Source organism: Mus caroli, unplaced genomic scaffold, assembly GCF_978045245.1.
Source record: "Mus caroli unplaced genomic scaffold, Mus_caroli_1 scaffold_5, whole genome shotgun sequence".
Classification (NCBI taxonomy): domain Eukaryota; kingdom Metazoa; phylum Chordata; class Mammalia; order Rodentia; family Muridae; genus Mus; species Mus caroli.
In genome coordinates this window covers 34,375,497-34,396,457 of record NW_028227260.1, presented here as the reverse complement: position 1 = coordinate 34,396,457, position 20,961 = coordinate 34,375,497, and the positions used below count along the sequence as shown (strand labels likewise).

At 40.6% G+C, this 20,961-nt stretch overlaps 1 protein-coding gene across 1 annotated transcript; it reads left to right on the top strand.

The window, feature by feature from the left end:
* The first annotated feature begins 19,216 nt into the window (after positions 1 to 19,216).
* On the top strand, positions 19,217 to 20,650 carry Bex4 (brain expressed X-linked 4). The gene is made up of 3 exons (XM_021152756.3): positions 19,217 to 19,375; positions 19,732 to 19,808; positions 20,069 to 20,650. The coding sequence occupies exon 3, from the start codon at positions 20,074 to 20,076 to the stop codon at positions 20,428 to 20,430; it is 357 nt and encodes a 118-aa protein (XP_021008415.2). The 5' UTR covers positions 19,217 to 19,375; positions 19,732 to 19,808; positions 20,069 to 20,073; the 3' UTR covers positions 20,431 to 20,650.
* The last annotated feature ends 311 nt before the right edge of the window (positions 20,651 to 20,961 follow it).

The window sequence follows — 20,961 nt, the reverse complement described above, 5'->3', positions numbered from 1 at the left end:
TGGGGTGTAGGAGCAGGGGTGGGGATTGTGGCATCATCGTGGAATGCTTTCTGTGAAAGATTTCTGCAGTGCAATCATATCTAACAGTATGAAGGAGGGGACAGAGTAGATAAAGCAGATGGTTAATGAACAAAATATGTGATGTCAATACCAAGTGGATCTTAGAAAATCAAAAAGAATTTTTTAAAAGATTGGCTCTATTGTTCTATTTTGTAAATTATTCCACAGAATATTACATGCTTTCTTATTTAACAAATTAGAAGCTTAATTGTTAAGAAATGAGAACAAAAATTATAATCACACTTGGAGAAGTGACTAGGGGGACTCAAGTATGTATAGTAAAAGGAAGATAGCAATGTGGCTTAATGTTTTCAATAGGAGTTTCTGGAATTTCCATTGTAGCAGCAATCCCTCTGTATCCATATCTTTTAGAATCTCTTAAATCCAAAGTATTCCCAACTTGACTCTAAGATATAGAGAACTGAACCTTGCAAGTATTTATAAATGTGCATTTGAGATGTAGAGACAATAACACATACAATATTATAGTGATACATGCACACATATAGACATATATATCTTCTGTGTCTAAGCACTTGGAGTACCTCTGTGGTTTTGGTGATAAAAGCAAGTGCTTTGCCACTGACTTACACACATAGTTTTAAACATTTATTCTGTTTATTTCCCCAGTGAGAAACATGCTTTGTACATATTGGAAAATAGTAAATGTATGTAGCATCTTTTTGTCAATGTATGTATAAATTAATTACATTTTCTTCTCTTTCTTCCTTCCTTCCTTCCTTCCTTCCTTCCTTCCTTCCTTCCTTCCTTCCTTCCTTTCTTTCTTTCTTTCTTTCTTTCTTTCTTTCTTTCTTTCTTTCTTTCTTTCTTTCTTTCTTTCTTTCTTTTTTGAGACAGGGCCTCACTCTGTGGCTACGACTGGCCTCAAACTTGTGTTCCTTGTTCCTCCTACTTTAGTCTCCCAAGCACACACACACAGACACACACACACACACACACACACACACACACACACTTGTATATTAACATATGCATATAAAATCAGGAGAAGGAATTATTACTATATGGAAACAAAATAAGGTGATATGGATATTATCAAGTAGATCTAAATATTTTTGTGATGGCACATGAAGTGCTATCAGGGTTTTACTACCATGAAGAGACCCCATGACCAAGGCAACTCTTATTAAAGAAAACATTTAATTGGGACTGGCTTACAGTTTCAGAGGTTCAGTTCACTACCATCATGGTGGGAAGCATGGCAGTGTATAGGAAGACGTGGTGATGGAGGAAATGAGAATTCAACATCTTGATCCAAAAGCAACAGGAAACTGAGAGAGTAGGCCTAGCTTGAGCATAGCAGACCTCAAACTCTGCCCCCACAATAACAACAAGGCCACATCTCATATTAGTGCCACTCCTTATGGGCCAAGTATTCAAACACATGAATTTATGAGGACCAAACCTATTCAAACCATGACATCTACTCTGACCAAATTTCCTATACATATTACAGTATTACACCCCTCACCTGCTTTATCTTGGATAGACATGAATTTGTACATTTTGATGAACATTTCATCATTTTGTCTTTCTAGCTGGAAATATGTACAGGTGACTTCTGAGTTTAACTAGGTTTACATTATAAGTAAAAACATACAATATTTGCCTTGTAATGCCTGTCAGGTTCATCTATGTTATCAAATAGCAAAACTTTCCTTTACGGCTGAGTTTTTCTTTGAACATAGGCAATAACCCATCCATTTGTATGCCAACCAACAGGCATTAGATTATTCACATATTAACTGTTATGAATAATGTTTTGATAAACACTGTTGCTGTTATACCCTTTTAGTTTGTGACCAAAAGAGGAATTTGGGTAACTGGACCACAAGGTAGTTCTAGTTTAAATGTCAGAGGAACTGCTGCATCATTCTGCCTAATGTCTGTATCAATCGACATTTCCACCAACAGTATAGAAGGGATTTGCTTTTCCACATCCTTGCCAAAATGTAATATCTTTTATTTCTTGATACTAACTATCTAGCAGATATAAGGTGGTATCTGGGTTTTATTATACTTTAATTTCTCCAATGCTTAATGGTGCTGTACCTTTTTACATTTTTACACTTGTATGTGTTTGTTGGCAATGTGTACATCCTCTCTGGAAAAATGTCTGGGGCTGAGGAAATAACTCTGTGATACACAGAGCTTTGGGTTCGGCAATGTCATCAACTAGAATGAATGTTCTAAAATAGATGAGAATGGTAAAATACTTCGACTTCATCTCAGAACATTTGATTCAACTTAGCATCAACCAGAAGGACTAGTTAGTGTGGAGAGCCATGCTGCGAGCAATCGCCATTATAAGATGGCGCTGGCTTCCGCTGTGCCTAACTAGTAAACAAGCCTTGTGAGCAAGTGCGAGAGTGAACTCACACCTAGTCACTGCCCATCTCAGGGCGTAGTAATGAGGTGATGGGCGAGCAACAAATCAGGAGCTGACACGCCACATCAGGTGCTGAAACGCCACGCTGAGGGTTATATAAGCAGCACCATTTTCCGGGTTCTGGGTCTTCCCTCCTTAAGAAGCAATAAAGCTTGCCACAGAAGAATCCCATTGTCCGAGTGTATTCTTGCCGGCGAGAACGATAGCTCGGAACAAGTTAGAATGTTGGTCATGGTCCCTTCTATAATCCCTGCTGACAAGGTGGCTTGAAGCTTGAGCACATTAATCATAGTCCAAGGAAGCAAAAACCCTGGAAATGAAGTCAAAGATTAATTTATTTTATATGTGTGAATACCTTGTTGCTGCCTTCAAGCACACCAGAAGAAGGCATCATATCCTGTTCCAAATGGTTGTAAGTCACAGTGTTCTTGCTGGGACTTGAACTGGGGACCTTTGGAAGAGCAGTCAGTGCTCTGAACTGCTGAGGCATCTCTCCAGCACCAGAAGTCTACTCTTAAACTAGGAGTGGGTGGCAAGGACATCTTACTGGTTCCTTATGAGTATGTAGATGGACCTTGAATATGTGTGTTTTGGCTATGGCTATATGAAGCTTATAAAATCAGATATAGACATCTCACTTTTTCAGCAGAGTTGCATGTGAAGTTCGACCAAATGTGAGTACACTGATGATCACCAACAATGCAAGAACAGTTGGGGATATTAAAGAATTAAAGACAGTTTTAGATTTGGCAGGGTTTGCTAGACTCTCTGAGTCATTATGAGCTATTACTGCCTGTATTATATAGGCAATCCACAAAAGCCAAGCTTTGTCCACTTACTAGGACATATGGTAGCTGTCTTTTTTTTTTTTTTTTTGGTTTTTCGAGACAGGGTTTCTCTGTGTAGCCCTGGCTGTCCTGGAACTCACTTTGTAGACCAGACTGGCCTCGAACTCAGAAATCCGCCTGTCTCTGCCTCCCGAGTGCTGGGATTAAAGGCGTGCGCCACCACGCCCGGCTGGTAGCTGTCTTGATATTGGGGGAACTATATAGCAAAGGCAGAGATAAGTTAGAAAGAAGGTGTCTAAATTTCAACCCTAAAAACTAAATGGCTGCTTCATGGTTTAGTTAAAGTTATAGCTAATCAAAGCCATAAAATTTTCCCCAGGGAAAGAACAATTATGATTTTCTTCTGCTACAAGGTATTTCTCATAACCCGTGTGAATTCAGAGAAAGTGGGAAATTTAAATATATAGTTAAAGAATAACTTACACATTTGTGTGCTTTTCTGCGGTCCAGTAATCACCATGTGTCAGGCCCTTTCTGAAAATTCTTCTCAATGAAGGTGGCCCATTAAACACCTAAATGATGGCCAGTATTTAACAAGTGACTTTAGAATAAGGGACAAATAAGTTTTTTATTGGTTATTTTATTTATTTACATTTCCCCCTTCCCAGTTCCCTCCACACACTCCCTATCCTCCTCCTCCCCCCCCTCCCCCCCTCCTACCTCCCTGCCCTCGAATTCCTCTACACTGGGTCATCAACAGGACCAAGGGCCTCTCCTCCACTGATGTCCAACAAGGCCATTCCCTGCTACATGTGGGGCTGGAGCCATGGGTCCCTCCATGTGTACTCTTTGGTTGGTGGCTTAGTCCCTGGGAGCTTTGGGGGGTCTGGTTGGTTAATAATGTTGTTCTTCCTATTTATTTTGAGTTGTAATACATCTCCTCCTAAGATCTCCAGGTCCAAAAAAAAAAAAAAAAAAAGATCTCCAGGTCCTTTGTCATCAAGAAACCTTTAAACGTATCAAATGCATTTTTGGCATCAATTGAGATGATTATGTGGTTTTGCTCCTTGAGTTTGTTTGTAAGGTGCATTATATTATTGACCTTTTTTTGTTTTTTGTTTTGTTGTTTTTGTTTGTTTGTTTTTGTTTTGTTTTGTTTTGTTTTGTTTTTCGAGACAGGGTTTCTCTGTATAGCCCTGGCTGTCCTGGAACCCACTCTGTAGTCCAGGCTGGCCTCGAAGTCAGAAATCCGCCTGCCTCTGCCTCCCAAGTGCTGGGATTAAAGGCATGTGCCACCACTGCCTGCCTATATTATTGACCTTTGCATGTTTTATATTATTGATCTTTGCATATTCCATTAACCATGCATCTCTGTGATGAATCTCACTTTGTCATGATGTATTATCTTCCTAATATCTTCCAGAATACAATTTGCAAGCTTTTTATTGCCATTTTTGCATTTGTGTTCATTGGAGTTTTCTTGTCTTTTTATGTCTTTACCTGATCTTAGTGTTGATATGATACTTAGAATGAATTTGGTAGTGTTCTGTTGTTGTTGTTGTTGTTTTGGTTTGTTTTGATTTGTAGAACTACTTCCAAAGAATTGATAGTAAATCTTGCTTGAAAGTTTGACAGAATGCTGCAGTGAAAGTGTCCTGTCCTGGGCTTTTCTTTGCAGGGGTCTTTAGACTGAAGTACTGATCTGGTTGTTTGTAATGAATTAGGTTAAGTATCCTCCTATCTTCTGGCTTTAGTTTTGGTTAGTCATATCTATTTAGAAATTCATCCATTTCATCTAGCCTTTCTAGCTTTATGGAGTATGTGTTTTTAAAGTATCTTTCATGCATGCAACAATAAAATCTTAGAAAAATAAATTAGAATAAAGTCCCACTCATAATAGTTCCAAAAACTAAAGTATCTAACCAAAGAGAAAAAAAGAGTTCTAAAATCAAAAGTCAAAGACATTGTTAAAGGGATCAGAGAAGACACTAGATAATGGAGAACTCCATGCTTCCTGATCGGTAGAATATTGGAAAAAGTGGCTTTACTAATATAATTAATGGACAGATGTGATACAATATCCATCAAATCCTGATATCATGTTCCATCAATGTAGGAAAAACAATATAGAAATTCATATGGAACCACTTAAGATCATAAGTAACCAAAGCAAGTCAAAAAACACAGCTAAATATTTTGCAGTACCTGATCTCAATTATACGATATAGCTTTAGTGATAAAGATAGCCTGGCGCCGGGCAGTGGTGGCCCATGCCTGTAATCCCAGAACTTGGGAGGCAGAGGCAGACAGATTTCTGAGTTCGAGGCCAGCCTGGTCTACACAGTGAGTTCCAGGATAGCCAGGGCTATACAGAGAAATCCTGTCTCAAAAAAAAAAAAAAAAAAAAAAGAGAGAGAGAGAGAGAGAGAGAGAGAGGGAGGGAGGGAGGGAGGGAGGGAGGAAGGAAGGAAGGAAGGAAGGAAGGAAGGAAGGAAGGAAGGAAGGAAGGAAGGAAGGAAGGAAGGAAGAAAGAAAGAAAGAAAGAAAGAAAGAAAGAAAGAAAGAAAGAAAGAAAGAAAGAAAGAAAGAAAGAAAGAAAAAGATAGCCTGGCACTGGCATAAAAACAGACCAATAGAACAGAATAGAAGACCCAGAAATAAATCAAAAAAGCTAAAGCTTTAGCAAAGATAGTAAATGCATGGGTTGGAAAAAAAACTGGATATCCACTTACTTATAGAAGAATGACATTATTTCCATATCTTTTGCCTTATAAAAGGCAGTCTTAAATGGATTAAAGACCTTAATTCCAAACCTAAACTGTTGGAAATCCAAATGCAGTAGCTCTCTACCTATGGATCACTCATGATGCCTTTGGAGTGAATAACACTTTCACAAGGGTAGCATCTAAGTTATTTACATTACAATACATAACACTAGCAAAATTACAGTTATGAAGTAGAAACGAAAATAACTTATGGTTGGAGGTCAACATAGCATGAGGAACTGTATTAAAGGGCTACAACATTAGGAAGGGTGAGATCCACTGCTGTAGAGGAAAACATCAAGACTGTGGCAAAGGCACTGGGGTGGGCAAAAACATTTTATCAGAACTTTTGTAGCACAGGGACAAGTATGTAAATTGAAAAGGTTACTGGCTGGGTGGGGGTAGTGCACTCCTTTAATCTCAGCACCTAGGAAGCAGAGGCAGGTAGATATCTGTGAGTTCCAGGCCAGCCAGTTTTACAAATCAAGATCCAGGACAGCCAAGGGTTACACAGAGAAAAGTTTCTGTACAGTAAAGGAAAGTATCAGCAGAGTAGGTAGACACAGTCCACAGAATGGACTTCACCAGCTATATTTCTAATAAGTACTAATATCCAGAATTTAACAAAGAACTACAGAAATTAAACACCAAGTAAATAGAATTTCCAATAGACAAAAGGGCTAATGAGATGAACAGATAGTTCACAAAAGAAGAAATATAAGGGCTGGAGAAATGGTTCAGCAGATAAGAGCACTGAAGGCTCTTCTGAAGGTCCTGAATTCGAATCCCAGAAACCACATACATGGTGGATCACAACCACCTATAATCTGGTGTGCCTGAAGTCAGCTACAGTGTACTTATGTATAATAATAATAAAATAAATCTTAAAAAAGAAGAAGAAATATAAATGGTCCTTAACTATATTTTTTAAAGTGTTCAACATCTTTAGTCATCAGAAAAATGCAAATTAAAACTGAGCCAGGCATGGTGGTGCATGCCTATCATTTTAGCACTTGGAAGGCAGAAGCAAGTAGACCTCTATGAGTTTGATGTTAGCCTGGTCTACAGTGATTGCCATGCTAGCCAGAGCTACACTGTTAGTTCCTGTCTCCAAGAATAAACAAACAAACTTTGAGATCCCACCCAAGTCAGAATGGCTATTATCAAGAAATCTGTGCCTGGAGAGATGGTTTAGAAGGTAAGAGCACTGGCTTCTCTTTCATAGGACCTGAGTTTAATTCTTAGCAACCACATGGTGGCTCAGAACCTTGTATAATGGAATCTGATGGTCTCTTCTGTCATGGAGCCATACATGTAAATACAGCACTCATATACATAAATAAATAATAAATAAATCTTTTTAAAAAAGAAATAAAGAAAAATGCTTGGGTGTTGGTGGCGCACTTGGGAGGCAGAGGCAGGCAAAGTTCTGAATTCGAGACCAACCTGGTCTAAAGAGTTCCAGGACAGCCTAGGCTACAGAAAGAAACTGTCTCCAAAAAAAAAAAAAAAAAAAAAGATAAAGAAAAGAAAAACGGAAATCTAACCACAAATGTTGAAGATGATGTGGGGGGGAGAAAGGAACCTTTATTCACTGCTAGTGGAGGTACAAATTAATGCAGCCATTATGCAAATCAGTGTGAAAGTTCCTCAAAAAATTAAACACCATATGACCCATCTATTCTACTCCTGGACATAAACCCAATGCACTTCATTTCCTAACGCAGCCATATTGGCACCACCATGTGTATTGTTGATCTAGTTATGATAGCAAAGCAATGGAAACAACTTAGATTTCATCAACAGATGGACAAATAATGAAAATGGAAAGTAAGTGGAGTTGGAAAGTATAATATATATATATATATATTTTTTTTTTTTTTTTGGTTTTTCGAGACAGGGTTTCTCTGTGTAGCCTTGGCTGTCCTGGAACTCACTTTGTAGACCAGGCTGGCCTCGAACTCAGAAATCCGCCTGCCTCTGCCTCCGGAGTGCTGGGATTAAAGGCGTGCGCCACCACGCCCGGCTGGAAAGTATAATATTAAGCAATGTGACTCAAACTAAGAAAGAAAAGGAAATCATGTTCTTCTTCATATGTAGACTAGCATTTTACATGTGTGTGTGTGTGTATGTGTATGTATAAGTGTGATTATTGCATAATTTTAGGAAAGAGACCAAGAGGATACCATTATGTAACACAGAATGACAGAGTGCAGACAAACTTGACACAAGTCATGAAATGATATAAAGCTAATGTTTTCTAGTTTAACTGTCATAGTAAATTATAATCATAATATTGTAATTGATAGTGAAGGTATAAAATGCTAACTGAGGGGGCAGGTGAGATGGCTCAGCGGGTAAGAGCACTGACTGCTCTTCCGAAGGTCCTGAGTTCAAATCCCAGCAACCACATGGTGGCTCACAACCATCTGTAATGGAATCTGATGCCCTCTTCTGGTGTGTCTGAAGACAGCTACAGTGTACTTACTTATAATAATAAATAAATAAAAATCTTTAAAAAAAAACTCACTAACTGAAACCGCACGGCCTCAGCAGCATCGCCATTCGTAGAAGTTGACTAAGATGTTGAAATTTGCCAGTAGGAATTAATTATTGCCAATGTACCTGTTTCCTTACCATTTTCTGAGGAGTGGGAAAGGCAGGGTGCATGTGACAATGTTTCCTGCGAGTCCTCGTACAATCATCCTCAGGCCACCTACAGGGACAGGCAGCATTAGGTCAAGAAGTGTATATTCAGTCCAAATAATAAAATGTGCTTTCATAGCATTTGAAATTTGTATGAGGATAAAATGTATTTGTAAAATGTAAAGGAGAAAATATGTTTGCCCAAACTGACAAAAGGTTAAGTTATCTGCCATGTTTTTATGAAAACAATTCATTCAGTTTCATGGGGGGAAAATGAAAAATGAGGGAAATGGAAAAATAAAATGAACTCTGGGTGTATGTGGGCCTGTATGTTTCTAATTCCGAGAACCCAGTGGTTTGTTGTCGTTGTTGTTATTTGTTAAGTTTGTTTTTGAGGCAGGGTCTTACTCTGTAGTCCAGATTGGCTTTGAACTACTTATGTAGCCCATACCTGCCTTAAACTCGCATCAGTTGGGCCTGTGCCTCGTAAGTACTGCTATTACAGCCTTTGAGCCACCATACCCAGCCTCCAGCACCTCAAAACCAGCATCCAGTTGCAACTCTATCTTCAGTTCAGACCAGGACTAACTTCCAATCTTCTCTTTTTCTTTCTTTCTTTCTTTCTCCTTTTTTTTTTTTTTTTCGTTTTTTCAAGACAGGGTTTCTCTGTATAGCCCTGGCTGTCCTGGAACTCACTTTGTAGACCAGGCTGGCCTCGAACTCAGAAATTCGCCTGCCTCTGCCTCCCAAGCGCTGGGATTAAAGGCGTGCGCCACCACTGCTCGGCTACCTTCCAATCTTATCTTTAAGAATGTGATAAAATGTGCCTGTTTATAGCCCAGGAAAACAATGGTGACAGAAACCCAAAGCCCTGGAGGTTTGGTCTCATTAAAGGCAGTAGGTAGAAGTTCCTCTTTTCTCCTGCTGTGGCCAAGTGCTCCGATACAGCTGCAGTCTTCACTTTGACCAAGAGATGGCTTTCAAGCGGTGCCAGCTATACATTTTAATTGCTAGAGTGGACATTTTGCAGAGAAACAGATGCACTGACGGGGTTTATTGTGCTAATATTCTTATTTGGAAATGCCATACGTATATTAAATCTCTTATATTTGCTATCGACCTCAAATCTACCTGGCATTCTCTGATCTATCTTTTCTGTAGTCTGTGTAAATTAAGATTCACACATTCCATAAAGATCAGGATGTTCATTTTCCATCACCGTACCCTTGGTATGGGACTTTCTAGACCTTTCTTCACCCTGTCCTCTGTCACCTTCTCTTCAGGAGGCTATGGAACAGTTTTCACTGATCTTCGATTGCACTGACTTCCTAGAGAAACTCACCAAAGGACTTCTCGTGGTGTTCCAGCTGGTTCTTATCACTTCTGCCGGCTTGTGCTCAAGGCGGAGCTTTGTGAATTCTGTTGGATCGTGCTACTGATTCATGCTTGGTGTTTGCTGTTGAGCAGGATTGCTGGCAGCCAGACAACCATGAGTAGAATTGCCCCCAAAGAAGAACTACTTTACTTCTAAACAGGTTCACAACGCCCTTTCCCTTCTTTTTTCCCCTATGTCTGGTCAGTGGGCTAGAAGGGAGGTTGAAGTGTTGAAGCCGGACCCCACTTTGGCACTCTGTCCCTCTGTCACTCAGGGTCATTGGGCTACCCTATGCCTCCTTGTGACTGGCTGCCAAGTCGCATAAGTTCATACTATGAACTGGTGTTTCATAGTATGTTTTTACAATATTCATACATTCCTGTATTTTTTTTTAGACAGAATTAGAATCAGTTTGTATAAGCTAGTTTTAAATGTAGAGACTTAATCTTCTGCTCGTTATATAATATGCTTTCCAAGACACATTTGGTCATGGGGATGGAAGTCGCGCCACCTTGTGGTATAATTCTATTTTGCAGCTTGAACCGATGAGTGGGAAGGTAGAAAAGAGTGGCTGTTGCCAACCCATCTTCAGAGTTTTGAGGAAGCCTAGGTAGAATAGAGGACAGTCCTAGTGTACAGGAATACTATGGGCCACCAGACAGAAAGGCTGGCCTATCATCATGGACAGAAACTTTTACATGAAAGCAAATGTTTTATTCTTTGAAATTTCTGGGTTAAGTACTGCCTGTTTTCCTTGCCTCCTTTCTGATTTCTCCTTTCTCCCCAATTCCACATTCCCTTCCCCTCTCCCCCGCCCTCTCCTCTTCTCCTGTCTCTTTCCTCTTCCTGCTCCTGTCCTCTTTTCTCCCCTCCCCTCGCCTCTCCTGACAGACTCTTCCTGTGCAGCCTACATAGATCTGGAATTCATTATGTAGCAAAGACTACATTGAATCACTCTGTCTCAGTGCCCTCTGAAAAATGGAATTTATATGTATACAGCACTATGACTGTCTAGAGCAATATATTTCTAGTACGTTTTAAACTAATTTTCAAGGAAACCTCACATTTATGTGTGTTGGCTGAGCATTTCACTCTATGGATGTTCCACAATTTATTCAGTATACTAGTGATAAAAGTTTAGTTCTTTAAGTAGTTTTGAATGACAGAAACAGTGTATGTAATACTCTGCTGCTTACTAACACATAGATTCAGATATATGCACAGCTCTGCTAATGCAAAACACCCTGACCCGTTTTAACAGCATTTGTTGCATCATTGCACATTTGAAATGCTTGATAAGCTGATAGTGAAGAAATATTCTTGCATCCTGATTTCATTATAGTGTGGTTTTGCTGTCTCCAAAATCCCTGCCTATGGAAGCGACACAGTAAATTTTAACAACATCATGTTGTTGGATGTATCCTGATATTCCCTGTCATAGGCTTTGTAGTGAGTGACATTTTCAGGGTGCATACGCTGCTAGAGGGCACAGTTTAAGACCAAGCTCATGTAACCATTTGCAACATGAGATGAGTGAGCCCTGTTTGAGCCTAGCAAACTGACTTAGAGAATTCTAATATTCTAAAAGAGCCGTCTGGTGTAAATATGTCTGTGTATAAGAGAACATGTTGAGGGTGAGGGAGGTAAGGACCACATTTCCCCCTGCTTCCTTCTTCCCTTTCAGTGCTTTTGTGTCCTGTGTGAGCCTAGAAAAAGGGCTTTACCAGTATCTCTCACACTGCCCTGAAAGTGAATTCATGCAAACAAAACTGGTGGTACAAGGACATGCACCTATTTACCCTAGGGTAGGCACTGTCAAATTAACACTAAAGAAAGGTAGTGCCATTTGGACTCCTTGAAGACAAAGAGGGGTGGTACTAAATTCTGTCCAACCCCCACTCTCCTCCACTGCCATAGTTGAAAAGATGTGAAGTGGTGAAATGTAAAGTGGCTTTTATTTATTTATTTATTTGCAAATGAGGAACATAAAGTTAGCACCTGTGGTAGGAAGTAAAAATTATGATCACTACAGAAATTTGCATCAATATATAGTCAGTGGGGCTTCAGTATAGCTACCATCTGCAACAATGGTTAGATATGGTGGAAGTCCAGGCCAGTATTTTGTTTTAACATCTTTCATGTAATATAACTTGCAGTCAATAGAATCTACCCATTTGAAAATACAATTGGGGGTGGGGGGTGGCTGGAAAGATGGCTCAGCAGTTAAGAGCACTGACTGCTCTTCCAGAGGTCCTGAGTTCAATTCCCACCAACCACATGGTGGCTCACAACCATCTGTAATTGGATCTCATGCCCTCTTCTAGTGTGTCTGAAGACAGCTACAGTGTACAGATATAAATAAATAAATAAATAAATAAATAAATAAATAAATAAATAAATCTTTTTTAAAAAAGAAAGAATGATACAATAGGGTAATGAATAGTAATATATAGAGCAGAGCAACTGAGTTTTAGATGTTCCCATCATCCTCCAATATCCCATCCTCCCTTAGTCCAGTTAAATCCTAATTCCTTCTTTGAACCCAGCAACCACAAATATTCTTAGCATCTTCAGAGTTGCCATTTCAGCCATTGCATATGAGTAGACTCACACAACATTAGTCTTCCTTTTTAGTTTATATTTTCAGACAGATTTCATGTAACCCAGGATAGCTTTGAACTCACTATCTAGTTGTAGATGACCTTGAACTCCTTGTCCTCCTGCCTTCACCTACTGCTGTCATACTGGGGTTGCAAGTATATATACAAGGACACCCAGATTATTAGGTGCTTAAAATCAAACCCAGAGCTCGGGCAAACAGTTTATCAAGTGAGTTACACCCAGATCACAGCATTTAATCTTTTGCATCTGATTTCCTTCACTTCACCTGCTCATCACTGTTCGAGCATATCAATACTTCATCCCATTAATTGTGAAAACATACTCTTGTATCTGATTTAACAATGCATTCAATGATTCCAGTGTTGTGAATCATAATGATAATCCTAGAAATATCAGGATATTTTTCTGTTTATTTTGAATATTATCCCAATTTTTAAAAGATATTTATTTACTTTATATATATAAATACACTGTCGTTTTCTTCAGACACTAGTAGAGGGCATCAGATCCCATTACAGATGGTTGTGATCCACTATGTGGTTGCTGGGAGTTGAACTCAGGACCTCTGAAAGGGCAGCCTGTGCTCTTAACCACCAAGCCATCTCTCTATCCCCACCCAACAATTGTTTTTTTAAATATCAACTTAAGTAACCTGGGACAAAGAAACCCCAACTGCAGAATTTCCCAGATCAGTTTTGGCCGGTGGTCATGTCTTTGAGAGATTGTTTTGACTGATGGTTGATGTGACCAGGCCAACTGTGGTGCTACCGTTGCTATGCAATGTCTCCTCCAAAAATGACAATCTTAGAGTATCAACACACTATGGCAGCAACTTAGATGAAATTCAGGATAAATATCTCACAAGAATGAACATAAATATCTAAACAATTCAAACAGAATGCCCCCCCCCCCCTGAATGAATTCCAAAAGATCACAAATGGCTAAATAAACCAGTTAAGCCAACTCAAAACAAGAATACACAGTTCAGTGAGGAAGTAGAAATACTGAAGAAAAGACAAACTGAAATGATACTGGAAACTAAAGGTTCAGCAAGGCAAATAAAAACCTCGGACAGAATGAATTATATAGAAGACAGAACATCGGGACTGAAGCTATATTTCAGGCACGGGGCTAAAGTCCAGAATTTACAAACAACTGCAGAAATTAAATACTGTGATGGCTATTCCCAGTTGTCAGCTTGACGGTATCTGGAATGAACTACAATCCAGAAATGAAAGGCACACCTGGGACCAGATTGTGAGGCTGGAAGACACAGGCTTTTGATCCAGTTTTTCAGGTGGGATGGCACATGCACTTAATCCAGACAGACACATACCTTTAATCCAGATCTTGAGGCACACACTTAATCTGGTCCATAACATCTGTTGGAAGCCTATATAAGGACAATGGAAGAAGGAAGTGTTCATTCTTCATTGCCTGCTTGCACTTACCTGCCAGCACATCTGTTGGAGCCTACTTCTTCAGGATTCCAGCTTATACAGAAAACCAGCTGAACCACCCAGCCTCATGGGACTGAACAACTCTTAGATTCTTGAACTTCCCACTCACAGCTGCCCATTGTTGGGTTAGTTGGACTGCAGCCTGTAATTCACTCCAATAATTTTCCTTAAAACACACACATATATGTGTATATATATATATATATGAGACACACACACAGAGAGAGAGAGAGAGAGAGAGAGAGAGAGAGAGAGAGAGAGAGTCCATAAGTTCTGTGACTCTAATACAAATACCAAGAGGATAAAACTAGCGATAGCAACATAGGAAAATGAACAGAAGAAACAATTTAAAAACGAAAGAACACAAATGGCCAATACTTAGTTTTGAATGTATCTTAGCCATCAGAGAACCGTAAGTTAAAACTACTCTGACATACCACCATACAGACCAAGTCAGAATGGCTACCGTCAACAAATCTCACAGCAAATGTTGGAGCAGATATGAGAAAATGAACCTTTACTTACTGTTGGTGGGGGTGTGAATTAATACAGTAGAAATCATTTTGGAGAGTTCTCAAAAAATGTTAAAAATAAATCTACCATATGGCTCAGTTACTTTGCTCTTGAGCATATGCCCAAAGAACCCCATACCCTGCCATAAAGATACAATAAACATTCTACCCCAATGTTTATTGCTGCTTTATTCACTACAGAAAGCAATTATAATTAACCTAGTTGCCCATCAGTAGATAATGAAAACTTAGTATGTATTAAAACTAGGATATTACTCAGCTCTAAAAAATGACATTAAATATGTGCAGGAAAAACGGTGGATTTAGAAAGTACATTAAGTAAGGTCCACACAGCATGTTCTCTCTCATATGCAGAATCTAGGCAACAGTAAATGTATCTATGTAATCAAATGTACATGTGGGTGCAGTATAACATGAAGAAATGAGAACAAGAATAGCTAAATTAGGAGACAGGGAAGGACTGAATGCAAGTAATAGACATGGGTTATGAAAAAGGACAGAAAGCTAATTGTTTTACTGGTTATTATATTGTCATGGATTTCCTTTTCATTTTAGTGGTGACTAAGTGCATAAAATATATGCAGTACTGAAAATGTAAAATTTTATGTGAAACTTCACAGCGTCCATTTTAGGTGGTATAGACTTTGGGTTTGGCTAATTTTGGTGTGTGATGTTTTTATTTATTTTCAAAGGAAAATTATTTTTTCATAATAAAGCTTTTTTAAAAAAAGAAATACTGAAGGAAAAGGAAACTGAAGTAGTGCTGTAGATTAAAGGTTCAATACACTAAATAATAAAAAAAAAATGAAGAAAAAGCTTCACTAATAGAATGGACAGAACATCAGGTTTAAAGTTAAGGTTGGGGAATTGGATAATTCAGGCAAGGAAAATCATCAGATTTAGGAAACATTTCAACAGAATGTGGGAGATTTTGGGGACACTATAAAAAGACCAAGTCTATGAATTATGCCCATACATGAAGAATTCATGCCAAAGCATAGGACACACTCTCAAAATAATCATAGAAAAAAAAATTCCCAAGTTTAGGGAAGAACTGACTACCCAGGCACAGGAGGCATGAAAACACTAAGAAACTCTTCATGTCACGCTATGGTTAAAACACTAAATGTACAGAACAAAGAAAGGGAGTCCTCTTTCGATAAAGAGGAAATAAATCACATATAAAGCTAGGTCCGTCAAAGTAAATGGATGGAACTGGAAAATATTATATTCAGAAAGAGATATATCGTATGTTTCTCTTATACATGAAGCTTAACAGTTAATATTTATGTAGGTGCATTAATGGCAAAGCAAATGCCCATGAAAAGAAAGAAAAAGAGGCTTTATCAGGTAAATAAGAGAGCAAGTGTGAAGTGAGAATGAACAAGGGAGTGGGTGGAGGATGGGTTAGACAAGAGGGGAGTGAGATTAGGAAAAGGAGTTGTGGGGAAAGATGAAACAAAACTAAGAATTCACAAAAATAGCAGAAAGAAGCCTGCTAATGAGTAAGATAATCCAAATTTTTAAAAGAAAGCATTCAGGGCCAGTGAAATGGCTGTTGCTGCCAACTCTGGTGACACGAGTTCAATCCCTGGGACCCATGTGGTAGAAGGAGAGAACCAGTGCCTTTAAGTTGTACCTCTACATGTGCACCATGGCATACGGTTTAAAAAAAAAAAGTCTAAACAGAAGTATTCTACACGGATAGATAAAGCTGCTCCCAGAATCAAAGTATTAAATGAAAATCCTAGTACCAGGAATGGGTTAACCTTCTGCACATGGTTGCTCATTCAAGATGAACACACACACACACACACACACACACAGACAGACAGACAGACAGACACACACACACACAGACAGACAGATAGACAGACAGACACACACACACATACACAAAACCTTGCAATTGAACCATGGTTGCATGGGCCTATGTGTACTGGCTCTGGACAAATACAACTCTATGCAATCCCTATGCAATTACCTTCAAGCAGGGAGCCCCTTTAGCATCATTCTAAATTAGCATTTTTTGCTTTCAAATAAATTTACATGTTCACAAGATGAAGCCTTGGGTGGATAGAGTCTTGCTATCAGGACACCATATTTCCTTGTGAGGAGTAGAGAAAGGGGTTTATCTAGCTTACATACAGTTGGTGTTTCTGATAGATGCTAAAATGCAGCTACACTTTGAAAATAAAATTTCAAATGCAGACTGAAAGACACATCATGCCTATCCATAAATTCAGAAAGTATATCAGTCCTTGCCAAAAGTTGTGCAATGAATTAGGAGTGACTAATAACAGCTGTAGGCTTTGGGGAGTGGATGATGGAAATGCCATTTAATTATATACTGGTTATTATTATACAACTTTGTGAATATGATAAATGTACAACTGAATGTATCCACTTAGAAATAATAAAGTTTTATGCAGAATAATATTTCAATAAAAAGAGGAAAAACCAAATCTATATTGGTCATTAAATTATGGACAAAATCCTTTTTTGAATTATGGATATTTTTAAATTAATTCATTTATTAACTTTACATCCCAATTGCAGTTTTCCCTCCCTTCTCTCCTCCCAGTTCTTCCCCCCACCTCTCCTCCTCCTCATACACTTCCGCCCTTTCTCTTCAGAAAAGGGGAGGTCTCCCATGGATGTCAAATGCCTTGGCAGTAGGACTAGGTGCATCTTCTTCTATTAAGGCTAGACAAAGCAGCCCAGTTAAGGGAACAGGATCCACAGGCAGGCAACTGAGTCAGGGTAAAACCCTGCTCCAGTTTGGGGGGACCCATAATAAGGCCAAGCTGCACATCTGCTACATATGTGCAAAGGACTTAGGTCAGTCCCATGCATGCTCTTTGGTTGGTGGTTCTGTCTCTATGAGTCTCTTTGGGCTCAGGTTAGTTGACTCTGTAGGGTTTCTTGTGGTGATGGACAAAATCTTTTATGGTGGAATTTAAGGTCATAGCTTCTCAAAATAGTTTGTAAGATGTAATAAATCAAGAGTAATGAGTCGTTCACCAAAATTTGAAAACGTACAGGTGAGGCATAGTGGTGAGTGTCTACAATCCCAGCACTTGGGAGGCAGGGCCAGAAGGAGCAGGAGTTCAATGTCACACTTGGCTACAAAGCAAATTTGTCTTTTAAGACTTACTTATTTGATTTATATGAATACACACCAGAGAAGGGCATCAGATCTCATGATCTCACCAGAAGAGGACATCAGATCCCATAACATGGCTGTGAACCACCATGTGGTTGCTGAGAATTGAACTCGGGACCTCTGGAAGAGTAGTCAGTGCTCTTAACCACTGAGCCATCTCTCCAGCCCTCCCTCCCTCCCCCTGTCTCCTGTTTGGCATCAGGTCCTAAGCAGCACTGGAACAATAATCATCTGAATAAACGTAAAAGTATAAAGTGCTAGATAGGAGCTTATCCTCACTTTCTTAGAAGCAGAGTCACACTCTGGCCCAATGGTGCTCCAGATAAACAAGTGGAGTTTTGAAACTTACCACACTTACTTACCACACCCACTAATCAGAAGATAAGGCTACTGCAGAAGGGACAGTACCTAGTTCACACAAACATAGCATGTTGATACACATGTGTATGCATGTTGATATACATGTTAATACACATGTGCCTATGTAAATCATCTTCCAATGCTCTTCTACCTTTTTATTGAGGTAGGGGATTTCTGTCAAAGCTAAATCTCAAATATACTCTAGCTAGCATGATTTTTTGAGACAGGGTTTCCCTTTATAGCCCAGGCTGTCCACAAACTCAGAGATCTGCCTGCCTCTCCCTCCTTGGTGCTGGGATTCAAGGCATGTTCCACCACCACCCTGCTCATATGGAAATTCGAGACAGGGTTTCTCTGTGTAGACCAGACTGGCCTCGAACTCAGAAATCTGCCTGCCTCTGCCTCCCAAGTGATGGGATTAAAGGCGTGAGCCACCACTGCCCAGCATTCATGTTGAAATTATTAAGGGTTTTTATTTCTTAACACACCTGTAAAAGGTCCTTAGTTATCCATAGGATATTTAAACTGTATTCAGGAAGTTCAGTTAGCTAATCACTGACTTCTAAAATTAGAATTACAGGCTTCCCAAAAGACATTTACACGTGTTATGCATCCACAAGAATTCTACGGTTCCCTCCTATCATCTTCACACTTGCACAACATGTACTTTAACCACTGAGCTATGTCGCCAGTCCTTATCTCCATTTGAATTCTGAGAAAAGAATCCAGGTTTTGGAGCAGAGAGAGCATCCAGCAAGGGCATTTTGAAAACAGAGAAGGAAAAATCAATCCCCCAGAGAACTGGGAATGGCCAGCCGCCCACAGAGCACCCACTGCCCTTCTTTTTGTCAGGCCATGAAATGCCCAGGGCTCAGAGAGACAGGGCCCAAGCTGGAGACCTTAAAGGGACCCAGAGGTGAAGAAGGGACCTGAACTTTGCACAGCAAGACACTGGGGGCGGAAAGAGGGGCTGGGGCCGGGGGCGGAGCTTTGGCTTCTGACGCAAGTGGCACGTGACTAGCCCACGCAGGCTCACACCCCTCGCTGGGTCTCGGACCTGCCCTCGCTCACTCTCTCCAGCCCGCCATCCCTAGCGGAGGCACCTGTTCCTGGTGGCGCAGCTCCTGGTGGCGCAGAGCACGCGGGCCCGGGCGGCGCGGAAAGCAGCAGGAGGAGGAAGAGCGGCGCAGGTGAGGGGGACAGCGGCCCGGACCCGCGGAGCCCGTCGTCGGGGTCCTGTGGCCGCCACCCCGGCCGTCGGCAGCGCAGGCCGAGGCTGCAGGTGGCCGTCCCCGTGTGCGCAGCGGCGCGGCCGGACAGGGAGCGGGGCGGCGGGCCCGGGCGGAGACCCTCGGGGAGTAGGAGCATGCGCCCCGCGACAGTTTCCCATAGACCCGGGCATCCCTGCATCGGGGGACCCAGGGATGGTCGGCGTGGAGGGGTGGGGGCGGCCGAGGTGGCGGGAAGAGCCTGGGCGGTGGCGCTCGGGACAGCGCCACAGGTCCTCCCTCCCACCTACTCACCCATCCTTCTGGGTTGATCGCAGGTCTGAGAAGCAGAAGCTTCGCGGCGCACCTGGTGGTGAGCATCTCTAGAAAGAGGAGAAGGCAAGGATAGGCCCAGGTAGGTGCAGGGACAGGGCTGGGGACTGAGAGGAGGAAAGGGAACGTGCGCAGAGCTGGATCTGACCTCCGGGAGTTCAACTTTACTGCCTACTTTTCTCCCATCCCATACTTCCGTTTTTTGTACTCGTAGGGGTCTTGGAAATGGGTTCGCGGGCAAAATGGTAGCTTCTGGGGTGGGAGGGGTTCTGGCCCAGGCTCTTGCCTGGGTTCTGTGCTGATAAGTCCAGGAAGTAAGCAATCTTATCTCTCCTTTCCTAGGAGTGATGGCATCCAAATTTAAACAAGTCATACTGGATCTCACTGTGGAGAAAGACAAAAAAGACAAAAAAGGTGGGAAGGCCTCCAAACAAAGTGAAGAAGAATCCCACCGTCTGGAAGAGGTTGAAAACAAGAAGCCTGGGGGAAATGTCCGAAGGAAAGTCAGGCGATTTGTGCCTAACTTTCTATGGGCCATACCTAATAGGCATGTTGATCGCAATGAAGGGGGAGAGGATGTTGGGAGATTTGTAGTGCAGGGAACAGAAGTCAAGAGAAAGACTAAGGAGCAGCAGGTGAGGCCTTACAGGCGTTTCCGAACCCCGGAACCTGACAATCATTACGACTTTTGCCTCATACCTTGAAATCTAAGATTTTCTCTGAGCTCATAAAATGGCTACTGTTTTACAAGCTCTTATCAAGTGGGGTTATTTTTTCTGTAAACTTTTTGGTGTTTCCACTTAACGGTTTCTATGTAAAATTGTTTAATCGCATTTAATTCAAACATTCCTGTTAGCATGGCAATTTAACCCATTTTAGAAAAAAAATCTTTTTCATAATTTGAAATTAATAAAGCAGTTTTAAAAGCAATATATGCTCGGTCATCTTCTACTTCAGTTTTTATACTTCCTTCAGAGTGTCTATCCTCTCCCAGCTGCCCAGACACTGCTTTTCTTCACATCCCCAAGTAATCAGTAAGGAGCAGTCATACCTTTGATTCATTCATTAGATTATGTTCTAGCCATGTATGTATAGTGTTTTTCAAAGAGTGTGACCTTAATGTCTTTCAGATAACAAAGATGTTTTTAATATAAGACCTCTGCCCTCTCTACACCCATGATCATAACATAGGCTTCCAAAACCTCAACATTTTAAGACGATCTCTAATTCTAGAG

What these genes read in the sequence shown, in the direction of transcription:
- Bex4 (XM_021152756.3), top strand. Translation starts at nt 20,074, where the DNA reads ATGGCATCCAAATTTAAACAAGTCATACTGGATCTCACTGTGGAGAAA.